The sequence below is a fragment of the Anastrepha ludens genome, chromosome 2 (genome assembly GCF_028408465.1).
Source record: "Anastrepha ludens isolate Willacy chromosome 2, idAnaLude1.1, whole genome shotgun sequence".
Taxonomy (NCBI): Eukaryota; Metazoa; Arthropoda; class Insecta; order Diptera; family Tephritidae; genus Anastrepha; species Anastrepha ludens.
In genome coordinates this window covers 139,910,142-139,933,727 of record NC_071498.1, presented here as the reverse complement: position 1 = coordinate 139,933,727, position 23,586 = coordinate 139,910,142, and the positions used below count along the sequence as shown (strand labels likewise).

Below are 23,586 nucleotides of genomic sequence, written 5' to 3'. Positions count from 1 at the left end.
TTTAATCTTAATTTCTTTCTTAGCTATACAATAATTTTTTAATTTTTATTCGAAAATAGTAGATAGATAAATGTAAGAAAATTACCACAGACTGAGCACACAGCATTCAGTCTTAAGTATAGTAAGGAAAAATAACTTAATTTTACATTCTGTATATATGAATGTACATAAATATGTGCAAATATTTTTTCACGATATGCTGTTATGGTTATAAATTTAAGGAGGATGCAACGATACCAACGGAAATTCCGAAATAAAAAAAAATTTATTTATTTTTTCGCAGCTACTAGGGTGTTTTTTTAGAGGTTAGGTTTTCAAGATGAAATAAAACGTATATAATTTAATGTTATGGCTAAGAATTTAGCTTTATTATAAAGATAAGGGTTTGCCATTATGTTTTAAAAATGATTTCGGGTAAGTGGCCGCCGCGGCTGGCTCGAATAAATTCCAGCCGAGAGGCCCAATTTTCGACCACTTTTTGCAGCAATTGGGGCCGTATGTCAGCAATAACGCGCCGAATATTCTCTTCCAAGACGTCAATCGTCTCGGGCTTATCTGCGTAGACAAGCGACTTCAGATAGCCCCACAAGAAATAGTCCAGCGGTGTTATATCGCATGATCTTGGAGGCCACGCCACAGGTCCACGGCGCGAGATAATGCGCTCACCAAAAATTTCCTTCAATAAATCGATTGTTGCGTTGGCTGTATAGCATGTAGCGCCGTCTTGTTGGAACCAAAGGTCGTCCACATCAACATCGTCCAATTCAGGCACAAAAAAGTCATTAATCATGGCTCTATAGCGCTCTCCATTGACTGTAACATTATGGCCGGCTTCATTTTTAAAGAAATATGGACCAATGATTCCCTCTGCCTATAGAGCACACCAAACAATGACTTTTTGAGGATGTAACGGCGTCTCAGCAATGGCTTGTGGATTATGTTCACTCCAAATGCGACAATTTTGCTTACTGACATACCCATTCAACCAAAAGTGAGCTTCATCGCTGAACAAAATTTTCTTGTGAAAATCGGGATCGGTGGCCATCTCGTTTTGGGCCCATTCACCGAACGTGCGACGCGCTTGATGGTCGTTTGGCTTCAATTCTTGCACGAGTTGGATGTTGTAAGCCCGCAAACCAAGATCCTTCCGCAAAATCTTCCATAAAGTGGATGGGCACATCTCCAATTGCTGCGCGCGATGGCGGATGGACTCATTCGGGTCTTCTTCGATACTCTGCTCCACAGCAGCAATAGCGTCTTCGGTGCGCACTGTACGACGTCTCTGAGGATGCGTATTATCCACTAGAGCAAACGTGGTGCGAAACCGATCCATGGTTAATCGAATTAGTGACTCTGATGGACGATTATGTCGACCGAATATTGCACGCAGCGCGCGATGCGTCGCGCGAACCGAACCATTATTTTCGTAATAAATTTGCACGATTTGCAAACGTTGTTCAGGTGTAAGTCTATTCATTATGAAGTGGCAAACCAAACTGAGCACAAATCAAGTGACAGCTGTCAAAAAGACCATCTACGAAAAAAATAGTGCCAACTTAAAAACCTAACCTCTAAAAAAAACACACTTTATATATTTTACCCTTTTGCACTTTTAATAAATTGGTTCCGATTTCCTGAAGAAAATAAAAAATACGTACAAATATATAATTGATACACACATCTTTTGGCCCAGCCCTCCTCCAATTTGTCGTATGCATCCTTTATTTCACAACAGAAAGGTTCTACAGTTTTCCGCATCATCCGATCGGCAGATGGTTTTTTTATATAGAAGGATCAAACATCGATTTTTAAGGCCTAACCCAACCGAACCGAACTTCAACCACTTTTGGACGAAACTGAGCCGAACATTTTAAAGACTTATGCAACAAACAAGCAAGGGCTTTTTAAAAATCCAGTATTTTTATTAATAAATTAGAAAAAATAGGTACATAAATTTCATTTAGACATTTGGTGGAATAATTTGTATTGTCATGTAAAACTAATGGGTTACTGGCATTTTACCTTGCGAGACTTCTATCGTTAATGAGCTGACTTTTAGCACTGAACACTTGCTCACTAGCCACACTCAATGGAGGAGCAGATATGTAGACGTTTTAAATCAATGTTTTTCAATAAAAAATGTGGGCTTTGATACCAGTATTCAAAAATGTTACAATTTCTTGACAGCAGATATTCATTAAAATAAGTACCCAATTCGTTAATTAATGAAAAAATATTTTTTCAATGTTATTACGCACATCATATCGCTATAATGTAAATCCCAAATGCTGTTTTGAATTTTGAAAAACAAATGCTCGGCTTATTTGGCCAAAGCCGAACGGAAGCCGAACGGAAGCCGAACTCTGGTCGTTCTCAAGTTTTTTATGACGAGCCTTTTAAAGGCAGAGACACACTCTAGCAATTTCTTTATTTTACTATACGATTATATTATACATTTTATTGTACAAATAATATTTAATTTTAAGATTCGAGAAATACCCAAAGTCCTATTTGTTCCCACTTTCTTACATATTAATATTTTTGATCAGGCAGCTTCAATGCGGTTTTTCCGTTGGCAACGCTAAAAACAGAAGTTTATCAGTGCAAACATGGCGTCATGCAATTAATAGTTTCTTATTGGATTGCGGCGATTTTAATAAGATTTTTCGCGTTTAAAGTGTTTCGAAATTGTTCTGTGTATAATCAAAGTGCTTCCAAACATTTGCAGATTAGCGCATAATAACACATTTTTATGGAATTAGTTTAAAAAAGCTGCAATAACCTTTTGCAAATTTCATTGCATATCTGCCATTTGACAAGGCCGATTAATGTCAGAAAACGGAATTAAAAAGAGCGAGAGAGTGTGTTGTAAAATAAAGAACGCGCGAGCAGCAGCAGGAGCAGCTTTTTGACAGACAAAGCGGCGACAACAAACACAATAGCGCCGACGTCGTCGTCGTCACCATCACGGACAGGTGTCGCAAGCATGATGTCTATAGAAACACTACTATTAATTTCTTATTGTAAACAAATGCTGGAGCGACATTGCACAATAAAATTTTCATAGTTTTTCTTAACAACTGTGGCAGTTATTTGCCCCATACTAGAAGAAGAAGACTTGCCAGCTCACACAAATGTAATCAGATTTGCATACGACGAAATTTAAATATTACTTTTTGCGAAATTTAAATTAAATCTGCGGTGAGGTAACATTCATGTGCATGAAGTGCAGTGTTTCAATATTTAGAAATTAAATTTACATGCCAATGGCAACGAGCTCATCTGCGGCAGCTGCAACGGGAACTGCTGCCGCAGCTCCATCCTCGTCGATCAGCACGTTGAGCGGTGGTAGCAGCAGTGGAGGTGGGAGTGCACCTTTGATTGGTGCAAACGCTGCTCAATTTCGAGAAATACACAAGAACACTTGGCTTAAAAGATTAACTGCCGAAGGCAAAAAAATAACAGTGGGACCAAAAGTGAGTATATTAATTTTATTACGTTTGTAGAGATCAAATTTGTAGAATCAAGCGCTTAAAATTAATACTTTAATGTAGAATATTGTGCTGAAGACAGATGCGAAATTCAAATTTAGTCAAAATGATAGATTTCAATATCAAATGGGTGAATGGGCAAGTACTGTTTTTCCGTTTCCATGGCAAGGCCTGAATGACCTGCATTTATATCCAGATAATGCATGACACTATAGCCGCATTTTCTAAAATTAAAACATTTCCCCAAAATTTTGTATTATTATATGAACTCAACATCCTTTTGGACAATTTTATTAGTCCAGCAAATGAAGTATCCCCACATCGCTATTTTTCAGCTTCCAAGCTTCATTTGCCACTGATTAAAGTGTGATATAGCTGGCAATTACAATAAATTAAATTATATTTACACGTATGCTTTATGCTTTTGCTGGGAAACCAGTAACAAAGCAACGAGTGTGAATACCCGTAGGTTTTGCTCTTAAAATAAAATAGTAATATGCATACGTAGGTATGTAGTGTGTGTGTGTGTACGCATAGCTAAATCTAATTTTATTAATGTAAGTCGTATTTTACATCAATTATACCATTTCAAATTCTATTTCTTTTAGAAATCTGATCGCAGTTGGGTTGTTTTCTGTGTGCACGATGATACCGATGCACTTTTGGAAGGATACGCGGAACCTCGCCAGGCTGCCTCTCACAATCCCGAGTGGACCATTTCAATGCAGGATACATTACACATTTCGCACGCCCTCATTCCTAATTCGCACGAATTCGAATTTGTCGTCACGCTTGCTAATGAAGTGATACGCTTCCATGCAATGTCATGGTAGGTTGAACATTTATTACTCAACCTGCGCGTAATGTAATGAATTACGCTTTATTTACAACTCGTTGCACATCAGCTTACAGATATTTTCTGTATACATTACCACACGAGTTGCCTTAGTCAAGAGTTTTGTTTGAGTTAATTTGCCATTTATCAAAATTAATTCATATGTTTGATTTTTACAGGGAAATTATGCAAGAATGGGTGGAGACGCTACGTTCCAAATTACGTGAAATGAAAATTCTATCGCCACGGGAAAATCTATATACCAAGTTACCTGAAATACGTGCACCACTCCTACCCACTCGTGATCCGACGTCACCGTTGCCGGCACCGCCTCCGGTTCCAGCTGCCCTGGTGCCAGGTGTGGAGCGCGTGGTACCGGTTAGCTTGGCGCAAGATAATTCAGCAAACGAAAACCGTCCAGAAAGAGCTAATTCTACCAGTGCAACTACAACTTCAACAATAACTCAACCAGTGACAACTTCTGCTATATGCTCCGGCGGTAGTGGCGCAAACAGAACACTTGCCGCCAATAATTCTTCAACAACTGTAGCCAATACCAGCAGCAGCGCCTCTGTGTTCAATGTGTCAGCATCAACAACTCAAGCGACTGCATTACCAGCGCTTACTGCCATGTCGAATACACTCACACAAAATCTGCTAAATATGCTCTCTGATCCTATAAGCGCATATAGTGAGCAATTGAATGATGCGTCCCTTTTGGACGGCAATAGCTCTGTTGATGACGCGAATGAGACGGATTTTGATGATACGTTTATGTCACCAATCTTAAGAAAATCAGTGCAAAAACATGCTGCACCAACAACCAGCGCGGATAACAGCGTACGTGTGGATATTGGTCAGCGTGCTTCAGCTGGTATGTCTCATCGTTGCTGTTTCTAATAACTGCTATATTATTATGTTTTGCTTTTTGTAGATCAAATTAAAAACTGGGAGAGTTTAATGCAAGCTGAAAGTGTCACAACGCCAAGGTAATGTAAATCCTCATTGAAAACTTTTGACTAAGTAAGAGATAGTGGACTGAGTAGAGGACTGCACAATTTCTTTCTTAAAAAAGCGTAAGAGAGATGGAGTTCTATGTTGTATCAGCATAAACATTGCCCATACATATACGGGGAATGCTGCTGAAGTGACAGTCCTTGGCCCAACTGACTGTCGTTGAGTTCTATCTTATCGTGTGCTATCTTAAAAACACGTTGACCTCAGTCCGAACGAAGCAGGCTCTTAAAATGCTAGGGGTTCCCGCCATTCAATTTCCAAACACATATCGATGACCACCGGTCGCCGGGCGATCGGAACTCATGCGGAGAAGCTTGGACTTCCTTACAGTCCCCATTTCAGAAGCTGTGGAGATCCAGCAGAGAAAGAGATTGTTGAATACTTTCTTTGCAAATGTCCGGGTCTGGCGGCCAGGGTCTTGAGGTTCCTTGGTGTGCCTTTCGGGAATAGCCTGAGGCAGTTCTCCAACCTAGATCTCTTTTCTCTTCTCCACTACACCAAGAGCGCTAGATGGCTGTAGATAATTTTTCTTCCTTTAAATTGTTAAATTTTTCAGTTAGTGGTCTACATTATGGTATCAAAACGGCACTTTAGTGCTACTTGTAGTGTACCCGTGGTACTCTTGCCATCTAACCTACCTACCTAACTGATAGTTAGTGTGTATAGATATAACTAATTTTAAATCTGCATATCTAAATAAAAAAATTGTACAGGCTGTGCTTCCGTCGAGCACCAAAAAAAAACAACTATGTAAATAAAAATAAATCTGGCACATGTTTATATAAAGAAACATCTGCTGTCGTAAGGTAATACCGGTAGACTTTCGGTAGATCCGCATATTTGCACTAGATAACAGTGCTGAAAAGCTACTCAATGATTCAACAGTGGAATAACTTCAACAGTAGACTAACAGTCATTAATAAGAACCCACACAAAATAGTCTAAAAGGGATCTAATCACAACACAGTGACCATCAATTGATATCGCCAAAACAGTTGATAACACGATTATCAAATACTTTCTAAAGAAGGATTGTTTCGTAAGCTGTGTGATAAGGTGCGCTATCCTGCTAAATCTGAACAACGTCAATTTCAGCTCACAACAATTGGGGCTTTGCTTTAAATAATTAAAGCTCGAACATAATTAAAGCAATTGGGGCTTTGTAACCGAATTGTTGTCTCCAGTAGCATTTTCGGAAACAGCCTAGTACTGCCCGTACTCCAAAATCGGCATCAAACTGTCGTTCTCGGCGGATTCATTGTTTTGGCAGTTTTATCTGCTAACACAGCCGCTGAGATGAAATTAATGAAGCATAGCACTCAAGCCTATTCTTCAAATATAAACCCATCCATTTTCGAAAGCAGTTTCCTTCACTCTTTTGGAGCGTGAAAAGCTCTCATTTTAAGAAAAAAGAGTTGTGAAGCCAGCCGATGTTTCATAATATTTTTGAAGAGAAGCCTGTTGTTGTTTTAGCAGCACAAACATTCCCCATACATATACGGGAACTGTTGCTGAAGTGACAATATTTGGGCATATATAAATACGGGTCGTTCCGATTACGTAGAACTGACTGTCGTGGGAACGTGAAAAATGTTTAAAGAGAAGCCTCTATTCTTTAATATTATCTAAACAATTTACATACGTGGACTGTATATTCATATTTTCCTTGCTTCTTTCTATGCTTTATGTATGTATGTATGTATATATACGAGTATATTGCCAAATTAGTTAATAACCAAGAAGTGCAAGCATATAACACAAACGATACCTTCAATGCTTCTGCCTTGTATTTCGAAAACTGCAGCAACGGTGACTGGAGACTGTTGTTGAGAAGTGCATACATCTATATCATTGGCCGATTCCTATTTAATATACGACTTCAAATAAACTATAAATTTTATCTAAAATATATTCACTTACATTCCTCACTTTTAATCAATTCGCAAATTTTAATTCGTGTTTATTTTTACTTTGCGACCAGCTGTTTTTCTCGCTTGCAAATTCTTACAAGTAAAAATTTATCCATTAATAACTTCCAACTTCCCCTCAAAATGAAATGTCAATTTGCTCTCTCACTTTCCCCTACTTTGTGAGTGTTTTGGATACATGAACAGCAAAACTTGATAATTGGGCGATTAATTTGTTAACAATTTATTTCCTCCGCGAACAGACCTGCTCTGTTACAAACCCCTGGTGCGCTATGTTTACTTAAATATTTTTATTTAAAGTAACGTAATGTTTTCCCTGTCAGCTGATCAAAAGTACTCCCTAAAAAGCTTTAATCTTAAATTTAAAGAAAGATGCATCCCGTCAATTAAATCTGGTATGAACTGTTTTATTATTTATGGTCTTAAAAACTGAGTTCAAGGGGAAAAAACTCACGCACCCTAAACTATCTCATTTACTATTGTCTGATACTTCTCTTCCAATACTCGCAATACTTCCCACATTTTCTCATTCATGCCCGTTGCATCCTTATCCAGTTGTGCATTTATAAACATTTGCCGCAATGCTGAAAAACATTTCAGTTTGACCAATTTCAATTGCAAGCGCTGTGCCCAATTTTGCATCCGCAAACGCTGTTCGTATTTCGCTTGCAACCGCTTTTTGCCTTTAGCAAATTTATGACAAATATGGCGCGCTATTTTCTCCTTTCGCTTGTTTAGCGCATTTTCGAAACGTTTTTCTATTATTTGGTCAAAATCATTATCGTATGCTTTTATAGATTTAAGAAATTCCGCATTCGTTTCAAAATCCCTGAATATCATTTCGAATAGTCTCATGGGGGAAGTTGGTTGTTCCTCTGTGCTCCAATGTTGGAGCGCTTTTTTGATTGCCTCAAGCATACTTTTGCGTATTCCCCCCTCCAGTGTATTCCCATAATTGGATTTCTCCATTTCATATTTCCCCGCTATCTCTTTTAGGTGTAAATTCTCGATTTCTTTCTCTGTCAATTGCAAACGTAACGCTTCCAGTTCGCGGCGTAGCAATAGATTTTCAGTCAGTTTTTCGTTTTCCTCACATTCCGTGTATAATTCATCGATTGTTTCGGCATCACCACCAGCTCGATTATCGTTGGAATTGTCTTTAACGTAATCATACAGATTGGTCAGCTCATCTCTACACTTGCAGGTACCTTTAGCTCTAATAACGTTGCCGACACCGTCTCCATCGCCACACTTTGCTGCATTATCAAATTCGCACATGCAGTGGTCATCAGGATGTCGCATACTGCAATGCAATTGATGATGATTGTGGCGCCGTTTTGGGTTGCAGTGATAGTGATAGTATCTCTTACTTTGGGCATGGGAAGCGTACGTTCGCATGGTCTGCGCTCGTCGCATATAATTGGCGCTAATGAAACTCTGGGTGTCCAGCTCGTGAAGTACGCGTTCCAAGTCGCGGTTGCAGTTCTGTAAATTTGTGAATGGTTCACTCAAAGTGCCTTGTTCCTGCAACTGCTGTTGCATCAATGAGCAAAGGCAATTCCTGGCCATTTTCTCCCCTTTGCTAGTCTTACTAAATATCTTAAGCCATTTGCGACAGAGTTCGATGTCGTGGGTGCGACTCTGTTTGAATACCAAATCGCGTAATATCTGCAGATGCTCCTTGTACAATTGATCCAGAGTATCTGCATTGAGCTCATATTCGCTGCTTTCAGTGCTACAAAACGAGTCTTCATACATCCTTTTATTGTATCTCGCGTTTCCTGCTTGAAAAAAATGCAAAGAAACTATCTTTCGTTTTATTTTTTTTATGGATTGGTTTCGCAGTTTATAAAATATATATATTGGTGTCTATCCTCTACATCAAAGGCAAGAAAATATGTTTGACATTCCAACTTTAAAAGTCTATAAGCATTCAAAAATTGTTAAGCAGTGTTGGAAAAATCCATGATTCAATGGAAAAATCCAAGTATAAACGCTAAGTAAAAAAGTAAGTAAAGAAGTTCTAAATTCGGTCCGAATCGAACTTTATATTTAAAAAGTCCTTACCGAAATACTGCCATTTGCTACAAAATGGGTGTGACCATGGCCATTTTCCGCGCGTTTTTTTTTTCGAACCAGTGCAGCCATAAAAGCCGTTCGAGAAAGAAATCGCAGAAATGCCCTTAGAAAGCAGAAAATCATGTCCTGGGAAATGAATGTATCGACCAGATCCATATAAAGACTAATTAGAGATGATCTCCACATGAAGGCCTTCCGTCGCTTAACTGATCATCTTTCGACAACGCGCTTGAAAAAAATTAGACGCGACAGATGCAAGCAGATTCTATGGTAGCACGCGGTCAACGGTCTCTTTTCACAGATGAGAAGATGTTTACTGTTGAAGAAGTTTTTAATAAGCAACATAAAAAATCTATGCTAAAACTTCCCAAGTCGCAAAAAATATTGTTTAAAGGGTTCAGCGTTGCAACCATCCAGCCTCCGTAATTGTTTGCTGGGCAGTGTCATACATCACTTCATTTCTGCGAAAAAGGGGTTAAGACCGGGGCAAAAGTGTACCAGGCGGGTCCCTTAGAAGGCGTAGTAAAGCAGTTAAGCCGTACTCTTTTCAATAGCGGCGAGCGTTGTATCTACCAGAAAGGTTCCGCTCCAGTTCATAAGGCCGCCTGGAAGTGCAGTTCACAGAAATTTCGAGAGCCTCGAACAATCTTTGGTTCGAGCAGCGACGCCAATGTAGATGGAAGCCGTGCGTCCTGCAATAGCTGAATGGCCTAATGGTTTGAACGCTTGTGTAAAAGCAAATTGTTACCATTTCGGATGAAAATTCAAAATTTTTTTCTTTAATATTTACATGATTAAATAAAACTAACCTCATTGAAAAAATATTATAATTTCATATCTATAACGGACTTCACTTGTAACAGAACTTATGGCAGGACTAAGTAATAGCTGAATGCAGCTGTGTGTATGTCGGCATATAATTTATTTATTTATTTTTTATTCTTTCCAAAGGCTTCAGACTTCTCGTTCGTTATCCGCTGGCGCTGCAGATTCATCAAGAAAACTTGTCAATAAATCATCGGAACATCACAATGTCTCCGCTACCTCAAGTAATGATAATATAACGGCCCTGGAGATAAGCACAGACTCTCAGCCTCAGCCATGGCAGAACACTTCCATTTCCTCAACGGATTGTGATTCAACAGAGCAGTTAGATGCAGATAAAATGAACATCACCATCATCCAAGTATCGACCATCGATTCGAATGAACTTAAACAACAGAGCGAAACGAAAACCAGTGCGAAAGTATCCAGTAAGCGAGTGACAGGGGAAATTTTCAAATTTCCCGAATCTACGCAGCTTGAGTACAAAAGCAATGTACAAATTATTCCGTCCACAAAAGCAAATAGTAGTTCAATTCAAGTACTTGGCACTAAAACTACAACTTCCACAACAACAACTACCACAACTCAGTATGCGACCCCGGTGAAGAAGAATATCCAGAGTGCTGCTGCCTCAACAACAGCTGCAGCAGTGAATTTGCCTGCGGAAGAGTTTAAAATAACAACAGTGCATTTGACAGGCAATTCGCCATCAGCAGCGACAATTGCTCAAGAGGCGGGCCACACTATCGTTACCAGTGCAGTGTCTTTATATGGCACTTGCTACAATACAGGGCCACCCAACACCACTTTACAGGCAACTAATGTAGATACCAGTGGCGGTACGCCAAAAATGATGAAGAAAATCATACTATCAACTAATAGCTCAGGTATAACAAATATAACTGTGAATAATGCCAGTACGCCGATAAGATCGGAGGTGGGCGCCACAGCGGGAGATGCAACTGTGAAACACAATATAGGTTCGGTGCATTATGAGAAGGTCTTCCTATCGACCAGCGTTCCACCAGTACTCGACACAGCGCCGAATGCTGCCTCCGCAAGCACAGTGACGAACATAGCGCCGCTGCTGTTACCCACTTTGGCAAGTAATGCAGCGAATCAAACGCGCGCAGTTGAGGTAAATCCATTTATTTATATGTATATATATCTATAGTGAAAATACGAGTGTTGTTTTTGTTTATTTCAGGCAAACTTTAGTTCAGCTGGTAAGTCATTGAGTAATTGCATTTCCAAGCCCTCTTCGCCGATACCGCTGACAGATACACAAAAACAAAACAAGCCCCCAGCAGCAACGCGTACGGTTAGCCCTTCTGCCATTGCGAGTGCAGAAATGCCATCGTTGCCGCCGAAAAGTAGACACAAATTAATGCAGTCGCCACTGATGACGCGTGCGCATCCGCCTAACGCAAGTCCCGCGTCAGAGCGTCGACGCATAGCAACACCTACAAATCTAACGGCGCGCGCCATCACGTCATCGCCGCCTCCGCCGCCGCATCAGACAGTGTCTGTGACACAACAAAACACCGGCACGATTACGTCAACCACAACATCTTCGGCTTTACCCTTACCAAGTCGTGGTTACCTATTAACACGCGGTCTTACTGAAGCTGTGATAACGACTCGACCGAGTCGCAAAGATTTTCATTTACTTAAAACTGCAGGCGGAAAAGGCAAGTCTTCAGCTAGCGGTGGCAATAAAAGTGTTTCAATTACATCTAACAACAATGGTGATAGTTTATCGGCGGTGCAGACAACAGCAAATGCCGGTAGCAGCTCGAATGTGCAACAACCCAGCCGTAATCGTAATTGTGAGTTGTTGGAACAACGTCGACGCAGCTCCTCTACGTCAGATGCGCGCAGTGGCACCAATGCACGTGGCGCCAACAATAATGAGCTTCCAGGCGGGCGCAACACAGCACTGCGCTTTCAGCAGCCGCCACAGCCATTTCGAGACGTAGAAAATGGAGTCATAAATGGTGGTAGCGGTCTTGTAGGCAGCAATGTGGGCTTATGTTTGCCACTACCGCCACCAAGTGGTGCTACTAACTCGCCGGCGAGTAAACGTATGACGCTGCGCGAACATCAAGTCATGCAGCTGCGCCGGGAAATCATGCATCCAGGCGGAGTGCGACTGCAGCTACGACGCAAAGACTGTGTGGGTTCCATTGCATGGGTGGATGCCTTTGGTGCAGTCTGGTGAGTTGTGGTCGGAAATTAATCGATCATGAAGTTTCATAACTTGTTTTTATTTCATATCAATTTTAGGGTTGCTGGTTGGAAGCAGAAAGAACATCCGGTGCTCTACAATGCATTACACATTGGTGATCAACTACTTTCTATCGCTGGCACAGCGATAACTACTGCGAGTGAAGCAAATAAAATTATACGCAACACTAATACGCTTTTTGTAAGTTCATGCCCGTGAGCCACATTCCCATACTAACACAACTATGTGCATATATGATCTTCAAGGTCATTCAAAACTTGTTTCGTCTTTCTTATTCTACATTGACAGGTCGAGGTGCTGGTGCGTCGCATACCTTTCGGTCGAGGGTATGCAATACGACGTGAGCGTGAAGGTCAGTGTTTGGGTCTAATACGCGATGGCAACACAGCGACTATTGTAGATGTGGTGCCAAATAGCTTAGCTGCACGGCATGGATTGCCACCTAAGGTAAGTTCGGTTAGCGTGAAAATGTAGGCAATGCGCTCCTCGATAGTGATGAATTGATGATTCAACACGTAAAATAAAATAAAAAGTGCAATAATTCTTTCAATAATTAAGTTAAATAAATTTTTTTTTTTTTTTTTTTTTTAATTTTAATGTTGTGTGGCGGGACTGTAGATGCTCAAAGCGCCAGAGTTATCCACGATTGGTATTGAAAAATACCTACTTCCAGTATAAAATCTGGTAATAGTTTTCTGGTCCATATTAAGCCCAAAAATTATGACTTACATGCAAAACGAAAAATTGGACGGTTTAAAAACAAAATAAAATTGGCAAGTGCATTATTTTTTAAAAGTGAGTCATGGTTCGAACAGTTCTGAAAAAGGTTTGCTTGTTTCCTATGTACTCAAAATTAGGACGAGTTAATTTCGCCACAAGAACAGAGATCGGTATCGCTAGCATTTATTTTACCAAGATAGGCATCTTCATAAGTCTTTCCAGTCAAAATCCTGTTAATTATTTGGATATCTTTAACTTTAAATTTGCACTTGTAAAACCATGGGTTCACTGGCAGAGCCAAGCTCTGAATGTGATCTTGCGTATATTTTTCAGTGCTCTTCAACAGTTAAATTTACGCTCACAATGGAGCCACGGTCGATTGCTTTCTTTGCAACTAAATCAGCCCTTTAATTAAAACCAAACATGGCCAGGCATCCAAACTACGTACACACTGAGAAACCCATGCCTTTTTTTTTTTTAATAGACTGCAAGCCGTTAAACTGTCCGTAAAAATACAAATCCTTTCATATCCGCAATCATTGGTGATATCAAAGGCCTTGATTAGTTCACCTAAAGTGGAAGGCGTATGCATTTCAAGCCCTTCTCAAAAAAGTATTCGAAATTATTGACCATATTAACAATGCCACAACCAACCGCATTGGCAGTCAAATTCTTGTAGCAAGACGGCCTGCTACAAGAATTTTAATATAATCATGCAATTTTTCCAAATAAATAGCTGTTAGTTCCTCAACAGACAATTTTTTTTTTGGACACAGAGCGTATCAGTGGCAATAGTCTTGTTTTACTTCTTACAAAAATGGTACCCACTTCAGTGTCACTAAAGATTTTCTCAAATTTCTGAAGCTCAAAACTGTAGCTAGACTAAATATTGGCTGAGCTAGCAATCATATCATAAAGCTCAGGATTTGATTGCTTCATTTTGGAAATTTCTTTAGCAGAAAAATGTATTTAAAAATTATTTTATTTTGTTAACAAACAAAATATGTCAATGTTTGAAACAAAAATATGTAAATCAATTTATTTCAAACATTATCAAAAAAATATTTTAACAGTAAGAGTTTTGTTTTCTAGCTATAAAAGTAGCCGAAACTACTATAAATATATTCTCGGATCGCCGGGCGGCATTAAATCAATGAATGTGGCTATACTAAGATCAAAGGTTGCCGGGCAGCCCTAAATGATATTAGGGTCGTTTTCAAGGTCAGCGTTATTTGGGTTCCGGGACACGGAGATATTGAGGGAAATTGTAAAGCCGATGAGCTGGACAGGAAAGATACTACTATTCAACTTCTTAATTAAGAATAAGATTATCCAAGAGGCCAATAGGGCATGGATAGATGAAGACACATGCGTAACAGCTAACGACTACTAAGGCCGCGAATAAATAAGAAAAGGACAGAGGAATTCCTTAGCCTTTCAAGTGAGTATATCTCGAAAGTCGTGGCTTATATAACCGGTCATCGGCTATTTGGCAGGGATTCCTTGAGACTAGGAGATTCCACGACAGTCGATTCTATATATGTGTGGTTCCATATATGCATGGGGAATGTTTATGCTGCTACAATAACAACAACTAGTAGTTTTCTCCCATGAATATTGTAGAAATTGTAAAGATGAGGAAGGAGCAGTTGCCATTGTCCAGTCTTAGCTAAAATCAGAGCAGATTTCCTAGGCAGATACTTTTTCAGTTCTCTTACGGAACTGTAGCGTGGGACCAATGGGGCTTCATAAGAGCCGCAGAATGCTTCCACGAAGAAAAATATATAAATGAGGTTCCCGTGACACAGTGGTATCACAACCTCCCTGTGAGGTCTAAGTGAGTTGGTCGTACAAACCGACTACCACCACAACCTAACCTAAATTAAGAACTTTGTTTCGTTGATATCATAGAGAGATGTAGCAGCATTGACAGAGTTTAGTAAGCTGCTAAAACAACAACAACAACCAAAGAGAGATGCTCAGTTATATGCTATACGTGTTTTGTATATTATTGGGTTGGCAACTAAGTAACTGCGGATTTCACTAATAGATGGCTTCAGTTGAATATTTAGGTTTGCAGGCGCAGTACAAATGTAAAACACATTTTGTTATTTGATAGTTGTCAATTCAGCTGTCAATCAGTAAAAAAAAGTTTTTTCATCGGTTGCGTACTTTTCGTTTGGCGTTCGTTGAAAAATGAAAATTCAAAAGGAACATTTTCGTCTCATTTTATTTCCGCAATGGGAAAAACGCATCGCAAGCTCATAAAAGGTTATGCGCTGTTTATGGTAACAAACCCTTAAATGAACGGCAGTGTCAAAATTGGTTTGCCAAATTTCGTTCTGGTGATTTTTCACTCAAAGATGAAAAACGCTCTGGTCGTCCAATTGAAGTTGGTGACGCCCTAATCAAAGCAAAAATAGATTCGGATTGGCACAGTACAACACGTGAGATTACTGAGAAGCTTAATGTATCACTTGGCTATGTTCAAAAAATCGATACATGGGTTCCTCACGAACTGAAAGAAACGCATTAACAGCTGCGATTTGCTAAAGAAACGTACTGAAAATTATCCATTTTTAAAACGACTAATAACTGGGTATGGAAAATGGGTTGTTTACAACAATATCAAGCGGAAAAGCTCAAACAACATCGAAAGCTGATATTCATCAAAAGAAGGTTTTGTTATCAGTTGGGTAGAATTACAAAGGAATTGTCTACTTTAAACTCTTGCCACCCAAACGAACGATCAATTCTGATGTCTACATTAAACAACTAACGAAATTAAGGTACTTGACCACCTTGGAAAGCTAAAAAGTACAACATATTCAATAATTTTTTTTTCATGTTCTGTATAATATATTAAAATAAATTTTTTTTTAAATTTTTATTTAGAGCTTATATAATACAAAAAAAAATTGATTTATTAAAATTTCTTTTTTTAACATATATCCAGGAGGCGCCAAAGTCGAGGCCTGAAGAAAATCATGTCTTGCGGCGGACAGTTAATCTTAGAAATGGTAATTCTAAAACAAAAGAGAGAAACAAAATTTTCAAAAGGAAGGTTCCTTGCGTGAGAATTTACCACAAACTGACAAAAAAAAAAAATAATAAAAAAATGGCGGATGTTTGAAAAAAAGTTAAGAAAACACCCCTGTTTTTCACAATGTTATGCTTAAAAAGCAATACTTTATTAACTTTTTTTTTGCAAAATGTGGTAAATTGGCATACAAAACATCTTAACAAATAAAACAAGACCAAAATCATTAAAATCGGCTAAGCAGTTTCGGAGATAAAGTGTCCGCCATTCGAAAAAAAGTAATTTCTGGAAAAACGCGTTTAAAGTTAAAACTTGCTATTTTCTTTCCGCTGAGTCAGCAAGTAATGAGTGCAGGATGCGCCTGCACATTTTCACTGATTTCACTTTGTTAGAATTCGAATTTAAAAAAACAGTTTCAGGTGATGATTTTTAAAAGTATAAGGATTGAAAAAATGTAAAAAAAAAAAATTTAATTTTTTGAAACTTATAAGGTGGTCAAGTACCTTAAACAATGCAGTTGAAAAGCGGCCCGAATTGACAAATCGAGAAAGTATTGTATACTTGACAATGCAAGGCCACACACAGCCTTGGCCACTCGGCAAAAATTATTGGAGCTTGATTGGGATGTTTTGCCACATCCACCATATAGTCCTGACCTTGCACCATCTGATTACTCTTTGTTTCGATCTTGAAAAAACTCCTTGAATGATAAAAATTTCAATAATAATGATGATGTCAAATCGTACCTGTTTCAGTTTTTTCCTAATAAAAACCAGAAGTTTTATGAACGTGGGATTATGATGCTGCCTGGAAGATGGCAAAAAGGTCATTGATCAAAATTGGCAATACATTACAGAATAAAGTTATTTAGTTCCATGAAAAAATTGTCCTTGATTTTCTGAAAAAAATTCGCAATTACTTAGTTGCCAACCCAATACATTTACATACAAATATGACAAGGAATGATAAGCGAGTATTACAGAGTTTAACACGAATTTTTTCCACAAATAAAATGCTATGAACATAAAACATTACTTGGAATCAAGCCTGAATATTAAAACGAACATAAAAACATTACTTAGAATTAAGTTGCTTCTGAGAAGTTGTCATTTAAACTCGACCTATAATCAGAAGAATATCGGGGGCTGTGCGAACTATTTTGTGAATGCACGTGTATTTATTTCATTCGCACTGCGCTGCTACGCTCGTTTTTAAAACGAAAATTTCATAAAATATTTTCTATAAGCGAGAATACTTCGAATGCGTTTACATCGCTTGATTCCGATTGGTGGAATATCTGGTTAAATAGCTCACCAAGCAAAGTGTCGTCGCCATCTGATAATTGATTGACTTAATTAAATATCAAAGTCATTGATTCATTTGCCTGCAAGATGTTTTAGAAAAATCGAGTATTGGGTATTATGTTTATTTATTTTTAAGTAAAGCTCCTTTAAGTGCGCAATTGCAATTGACTTCAAAGCTATGAACTCTGGACTCTGCAGTAATCGCCTCAGTCGTGGATTCTTTCCTTTTTTTAAGAATTGCAATATATTTTGGGACGTGTGTGATTCGTCTGGCTCCTTTTTTACATTAAGGATTATTTTCAAAAAAATGTGTATACAATTTCCTAATAATAAATTTTGATCTTGCAATTTTTCTTGAAAATTTAACACTACATTGCACACAAACAACCCAGCTATCGCCTGGAACAAGACTGTACTAAATCATCTTCCTTTCTACACCCTATTACACACAAAACATTTGTTGTTAGTACTTCTAAAGTGGTTGGACTTGAAATCTCTAAAATCGAAATCTCCAGCATGATCATTCCCATGGTTTGTGGGGAAAGGCGTTTAACATTTAGGTCTCAAATCGTGGCGATGTAGACCTTTTCTTAACGCCTTTCTTACAAGCCATGGGGATTTCATGTTTGGGCAATATTAACCTTCACAGTTATTTGAGTGTTGAACAATTGTTTTTGTTTTTAAGAGCCTGATAGAGATGCTAGGTTGTTCAATAAGTCTTGCGGCTCAATAAGAAAAACACATTTTATGGTTTAAAGTACACTATTATTCGGTTAAGTCTCCAGGAACATATACAGCGTCGGGCACTCGAAGTGTAACCAATTAAAAAGGCCATAAATTTAGTTTGGAAAATTACCTTTTGCCTTGACTATGGCCTTCAGATGGTCCAGAAACGAATCGCAAGCTGTCCGAATGTAACTTACAGGTATTTTGGCCCACTCGTGGACAATGGTTTTTTTCAGCGCCCCGACACTGGTGAATGTTTTAGTTCGTTCTTGCTCTCCAAAATGGCCCAAAGAGAATAATCCATAGGATTCACGTCTGGCGAATTTGAGAGCCATTGTGTGGACGTTATGAAGTTCGGAACGTTGTTTTTTACCCATTCTTGGTTCACTCGAGTTTTGTAAGACAGTGCCGAGTTCTGTTGGAACGTCCACGGTCTACCACCGAAATGTTTGTCTGCCCACGGCTTCAAACCAACCTCCAGAATACTTTTCCGACAATATTTCGCATTTAGCTTGACGTCAGGCTCGATGAAAACGATTGCAGAGCGCTCATCTGCGGTTACAGCCGTCCAAACCATTACCTGTGCGGGTGCTGCCTCATGGTTGCCAATCGATGACTCAAATTTTCGTATGAACGGTCGGTCAAATAGACCCTATCGTTTTGGGAGTTTACGAATTGCTCAATTTAAAATATTTTCTCGTCAGAAAACACAATGTTCGGAAATTGACCGCTTTCGGCCAAGGAAGCAACTCCTTGGCTCTCTCAAGTCTGGTGTGAGATCATGCGTCTTTTCGATCTTGTTAAGCTTGACTTTGAGATCATTTTTCAGTATGCGGCAGGTCAAATATTTTCAGTTTTTTCGCCATCTGATTGGCATTTCGTCGGTGATTTCGCTCAAGTCGCTTCTTCACTTTTTGAACCATTTCATGTGACGTTGCAGTCTTTTGATGACCATCTCCATAACGTTTCGCGATGCTACCAGTATCATTGTAAGGAGTAAAGGTGCGATAAACAAAAACTTTATTTACTTTAAGGTGCTCGAGCTCACGAACAATCGCTGGTTGTGATTTTCCAGCCAAATATAATGCAATCACACTATTACGGCAAAATGATTCCGCGCGCTTGTAAACGTTACTCTGGACTGTCATTTAGCTAGTTGGTTACATTTTGAGTGTCGGATCCTGTACATGCCGTGAGGTTCGGAAATATTTCGAGCTATTTTTGCATCAGCTGTATGGAGGATGAAGTGGAATCATCTCAGCACCTGCTCCTTTGCTGTCCCGCTCTAGCGGGACTAAGGTTTAAGCATATTGGTTCTCACTTCTTTCCTAAGCCTGCTGACATAGCAGGACTTGATATCAAAAATCGAATGAACTTTATCAGCAACATAAAGCGGCTAACACAGTCTTAAAATTAGTCACCGTTCGTAATCCAAAAAATGCTCAGAATTCAACATTCGAAAGACCACATTAAAGAGGCGTGAAAAGACGAGAACTTCCTTTACAACATTGTAACTGGTGATGAAACGTGGTGTTTCCAACATGACTCTGCAACTAAGCGTCAAAGTGCCGAATGGAAGGCCCCAGACGAGCCACCATCCAAAAACTCTCGTTTGGAGATGTCAAAAATCAAGTCGATGCTCATTCGTTTTTACGATTCCAAGAGAATCGTCCACAAGGAGTTTGTGCCAACGGGCCAAACCGTCAATGCAATTTTCTATCTTGGCGTTTTGAAACGTTTGTTGCATCGCATTCGACGAATTCGTCCTAAATACCGGGAAGGAGGAAGTTGGCGCTTATTGCACGATAATGTACCATCTCATCGATCCACTCTTGTGACTGATTTTTTGACTAGAAATCGCATTTTAATGACAAATCATTCACCGTATTCGCCTGATATGGCTCTTTGTGAATTCTACCTATTCGGAAAATTGCATTTGGCCATGAAAGGAAAACGTTTTGCGTCCATAGAGGCCAACCAAAAGGCTTGTACCTTGTCATGAAGGGCATTCCGGCCAATGACCTGAAGCACTCTTTTGAAAAGCTTTTAGACCGCGCAAAACAGTGTATCGAGGCCAGAGGGGACTATTTTGAATAAATAAACTCGAAGTTATCAGAACAAAGCTCCTGTCGTTTCTATTTTAGCTCAGTCTTGTTAAAGTATTTTTTTTTTTGTTCTTGTAATTTATCTTCGGTCGCTGTAGCCGAATGGGTTGGTACGTGACTACAGTTCGAAGTACATAGGTTCGAATCTCCATGCATGAAACCCTAAAATGAAGAAAACGTTTTTTCTAATAACGGTCGCCCCTCGACAGGCAATGGAAAACCTCCGAGTGTATTTCTGCCATAGAAAAGCTCCTCATGAAAAATATCTGCCGTTTGGAGTCGACTTAAAACTGTAAGGAGGAGATCAGTCAAGCACCTAACAGAAGTGTACGCGCCAATTATTTATTTATTTTAGCTTAGTTCATTTATTAAGCTCAGTTTTTAATGGTGGCAAGACAATATCTCTAGTGACTGTACAATACACTTCACGTCTATTTTATCAATATTTCAGCAAAAACAAAATTAAATTTTATTTATCGTTAAAATTAGCGTAATCACGCAGCCCTGCTTCAAAGCATTTCTTTTAAAAATGTACCTTTTTTTATATGTTTTCTAGGCACAATCTTGCGATGGTACAACACTTACATTTTGGGTACTTACGGAAATCAACAGCCGACCTTTGAATTTGTACTTTAAAGAAAACGAGATACGCGATCGTCTAAATTCAGTGGGCCGTGATATTTCCATACTGGTGCAACCCTCAGACTTAATAACAAAACTCAAAAAGCAATTAAAGTCATTACGTGGCTATAAGGATTACCTTGTGCAATAGGGCCAGATGTGATCTGGAATAACGGCAGGAGCCTAGAATCGCTTCACGAAGGAAAAGATACTTAAAATGCTTAGCAAATTCAAGAATAAACAAATGAAAACAAAATTGAAACTATTGTTGGCTCGACCACGTTTGCCATTCAATAATTAGGTTATCAGCGTGAGCGCGTGAAAAGCTCACTAATGAACTTTGAATGAAATTTTCGCTGCATGCATGCATACATACATAAGTATTTTTACAGTTAAAATATTTATTGTCATATTCAAAACTATCGGTACCCTCATTTAACTTCAAAAGTAACTAGGCTAAGAAATAGAATGTCGGTTTGCAGGAACATAATCAAGCAATCATATACTGGAATTATATGCCGTTCATTATAATAAGCGAAAATCGAAAACAGAAAAAATTACAAAAAAAAACAAAAGAAAACAAAACATTTATACGAAAATCATTCCATTTATAAGGGACATTTTTACGCAAATTAGCCGAGTCAGTTTAGCCATTAATTAGTATTTAAAAAGTGATAGAGGACAACGTTCATATATCTACTATAACTGCCCATGTATACAGGAGACATATACCTATACATATGTATTTTTGCAGCTTCGTAATCTCTTAATATCCATATGCACTATAAACATAGGTTGAAATTTATTGTACGTATAAGAAAATTTGTGAAAATCTTATAAAAGCATAGTTTACACATACATACTATATATCTATGTATAAAAGACATATTTTAGACAAGACAAGACAAAATCACATTCGAAAGACTACCAAGTATTTAATTTGTATTGTATAAGAAAAGGTAATTTTTTTTTTTCAAATAATTTAGAAATTTTAAGATACATTGAAAAATCTAAAATCTAAAATTGTCAAGCAATATTATAGTGCCTGTAATTTTAGTTAATCGCATATGGACAACGTGATAATTCCTTTTTGTGCATCTAATCTCTTATAAACATCATAATCACTTAAACTTTTTATTTACACATTTTTTGTATGGTTTTTTGTTTGAATCGTAATAAAAAATATACAACCATTTTACATTTCGTGAATTTATTATTTGTTTTTTGGCGCTTTAGTTCTTTAATCTATGACATTCTTAAATTCAATATTCAAAATATTAGTTTGGGGAAAACGAAATACATTATTTTCACGGTAGATGGCTGTAGTGATCGATATCGGGGCACAAAATACCATGAGTTCGAAGTGGAAACCTTATAAAGGATCTAAGTGATCGATATCTCGTAAAGTATCGATCACGAAATTTAAAATGTATGCTCGTTGTCAAGGTGACATTTCACACTAAACCAAGGCGCACTCATCAAAGGAGGTGGCACTAGACTAACAACAATGTTTTGTCCGTTTGATTGTCAAATCAAAGTATTGGCAAAGTAAAAAACAAAGAATGAGCTCGCCTTGTTTCATTCTGCGAGAAAGAAAAAGAAAACACCAAATCAGCTGGTTTATCAATACCACCTTTAATAGATTCGCCTTGCACTAAACAAATTCTTTTGCTGTTGTTTGCTTGTTTCATTCAGTTGTTAGTTACAGGGTGTTAACAATGGCAGTCAACAAAGGGAAAAGTCGGTACATTTTACAGTGTCTCTTTGATAAAGGCGAGAATGCAAGCCAGGTCGCTGAAATTGTGAATGACGTTTATGGTGCCGTTACTGTAACAGGGCAAATTTGGTTTTGTCGATTCCGTTCAGACATTTTTGATGTTAAAGAAAATGTCGATAAAATTACAGAAATAATCGAAGTTGACCGGCAGGTTAGTAGTCGTAACATCGCTCAGCAGCTAAAAATCGGCACATAAATGGGTGCCACACCAATTAACACCAAAAATAACATCATCATCATCATCATAGCAGCGCAGTTTGGGGTGAGCAATTGCTTCCGTTACAATGCGCCTCCACGTCAGTCGGTCATAAGCTTTTCGTTTGATGTCAGATCTGCCCATAGCTCCAAAGTTGCCTTCAATGTCATCTCTCCATCTAGTAGATTTGTTTCAAAGATCTTTTTTATGGTTCTATCGCTGCTCATTCGTAGAATGTGACCGTACCCTTGAATCCTTTGCACTTTGATGTACCTGATTACATTTGCCCTCCCTGATAAGTGTGTGGGATACGATATATTGGAGGTGGGATACGGTACACTAGACAGGGCTAGTTTACTGGGGCGGCAGCCCTTGGTCGGGAAAAACCCAAGTCGTTCCGGTTACGTAGAACCGGCTGTCATGGGAATGCTGATAAGTGTGTCTAACTCGTTGTTGTACCGAATGCGGTAAGTACCGTCTTCAAGTCCATATGCTTGAGTTAGAATTTTGCTTTGAAAACAATTTAACTGATGATTTCATTGGATTTTAGCACCCAGACTTTGCACCCGTATGACAGTTTTGTATGTTCGTAGTTTCTAGTTTCTGGAAAGAAATCTCGAGCTCATCAACTTTGTATGCCAAAAATATGACGGAACGAGTTTCCATCTGCGAAG

At 38.6% G+C, this 23,586-nt stretch overlaps 1 protein-coding gene across 1 annotated transcript; it reads left to right on the top strand.

Moving 5' to 3' along the window:
- Positions 1-2,586: 2,586 nt before the first annotated feature.
- Positions 2,587-22,142, top strand: LOC128855436 (mucin-5AC). The gene is made up of 9 exons (XM_054090337.1): positions 2,587-3,476; positions 4,100-4,320; positions 4,506-5,200; positions 5,261-5,315; positions 10,302-11,313; positions 11,383-12,392; positions 12,462-12,603; positions 12,712-12,870; positions 20,875-22,142. The coding sequence occupies exons 1-9, from the start codon at positions 3,261-3,263 to the stop codon at positions 21,088-21,090; spliced, it is 3,726 nt and encodes a 1,241-aa protein (XP_053946312.1). The 5' UTR covers positions 2,587-3,260; the 3' UTR covers positions 21,091-22,142.
- Positions 22,143-23,586: the final 1,444 nt, after the last annotated feature.

Bases quoted from the DNA above. Each gene is read 5' to 3' on its own strand.
- LOC128855436 (XM_054090337.1), top strand. From the start codon at position 3,261: ATGCCAATGGCAACGAGCTCATCTGCGGCAGCTGCAACGGGAACTGCT. The intron at 11,314-11,382 runs GTAAATCCATTT...TGTTTATTTCAG, and splicing joins ATCAAACGCGCGCAGTTGAG to GCAAACTTTAGTTCAGCTGG. The intron at 12,604-12,711 runs GTAAGTTCATGC...CTACATTGACAG, and splicing joins GCAACACTAATACGCTTTTT to GTCGAGGTGCTGGTGCGTCG.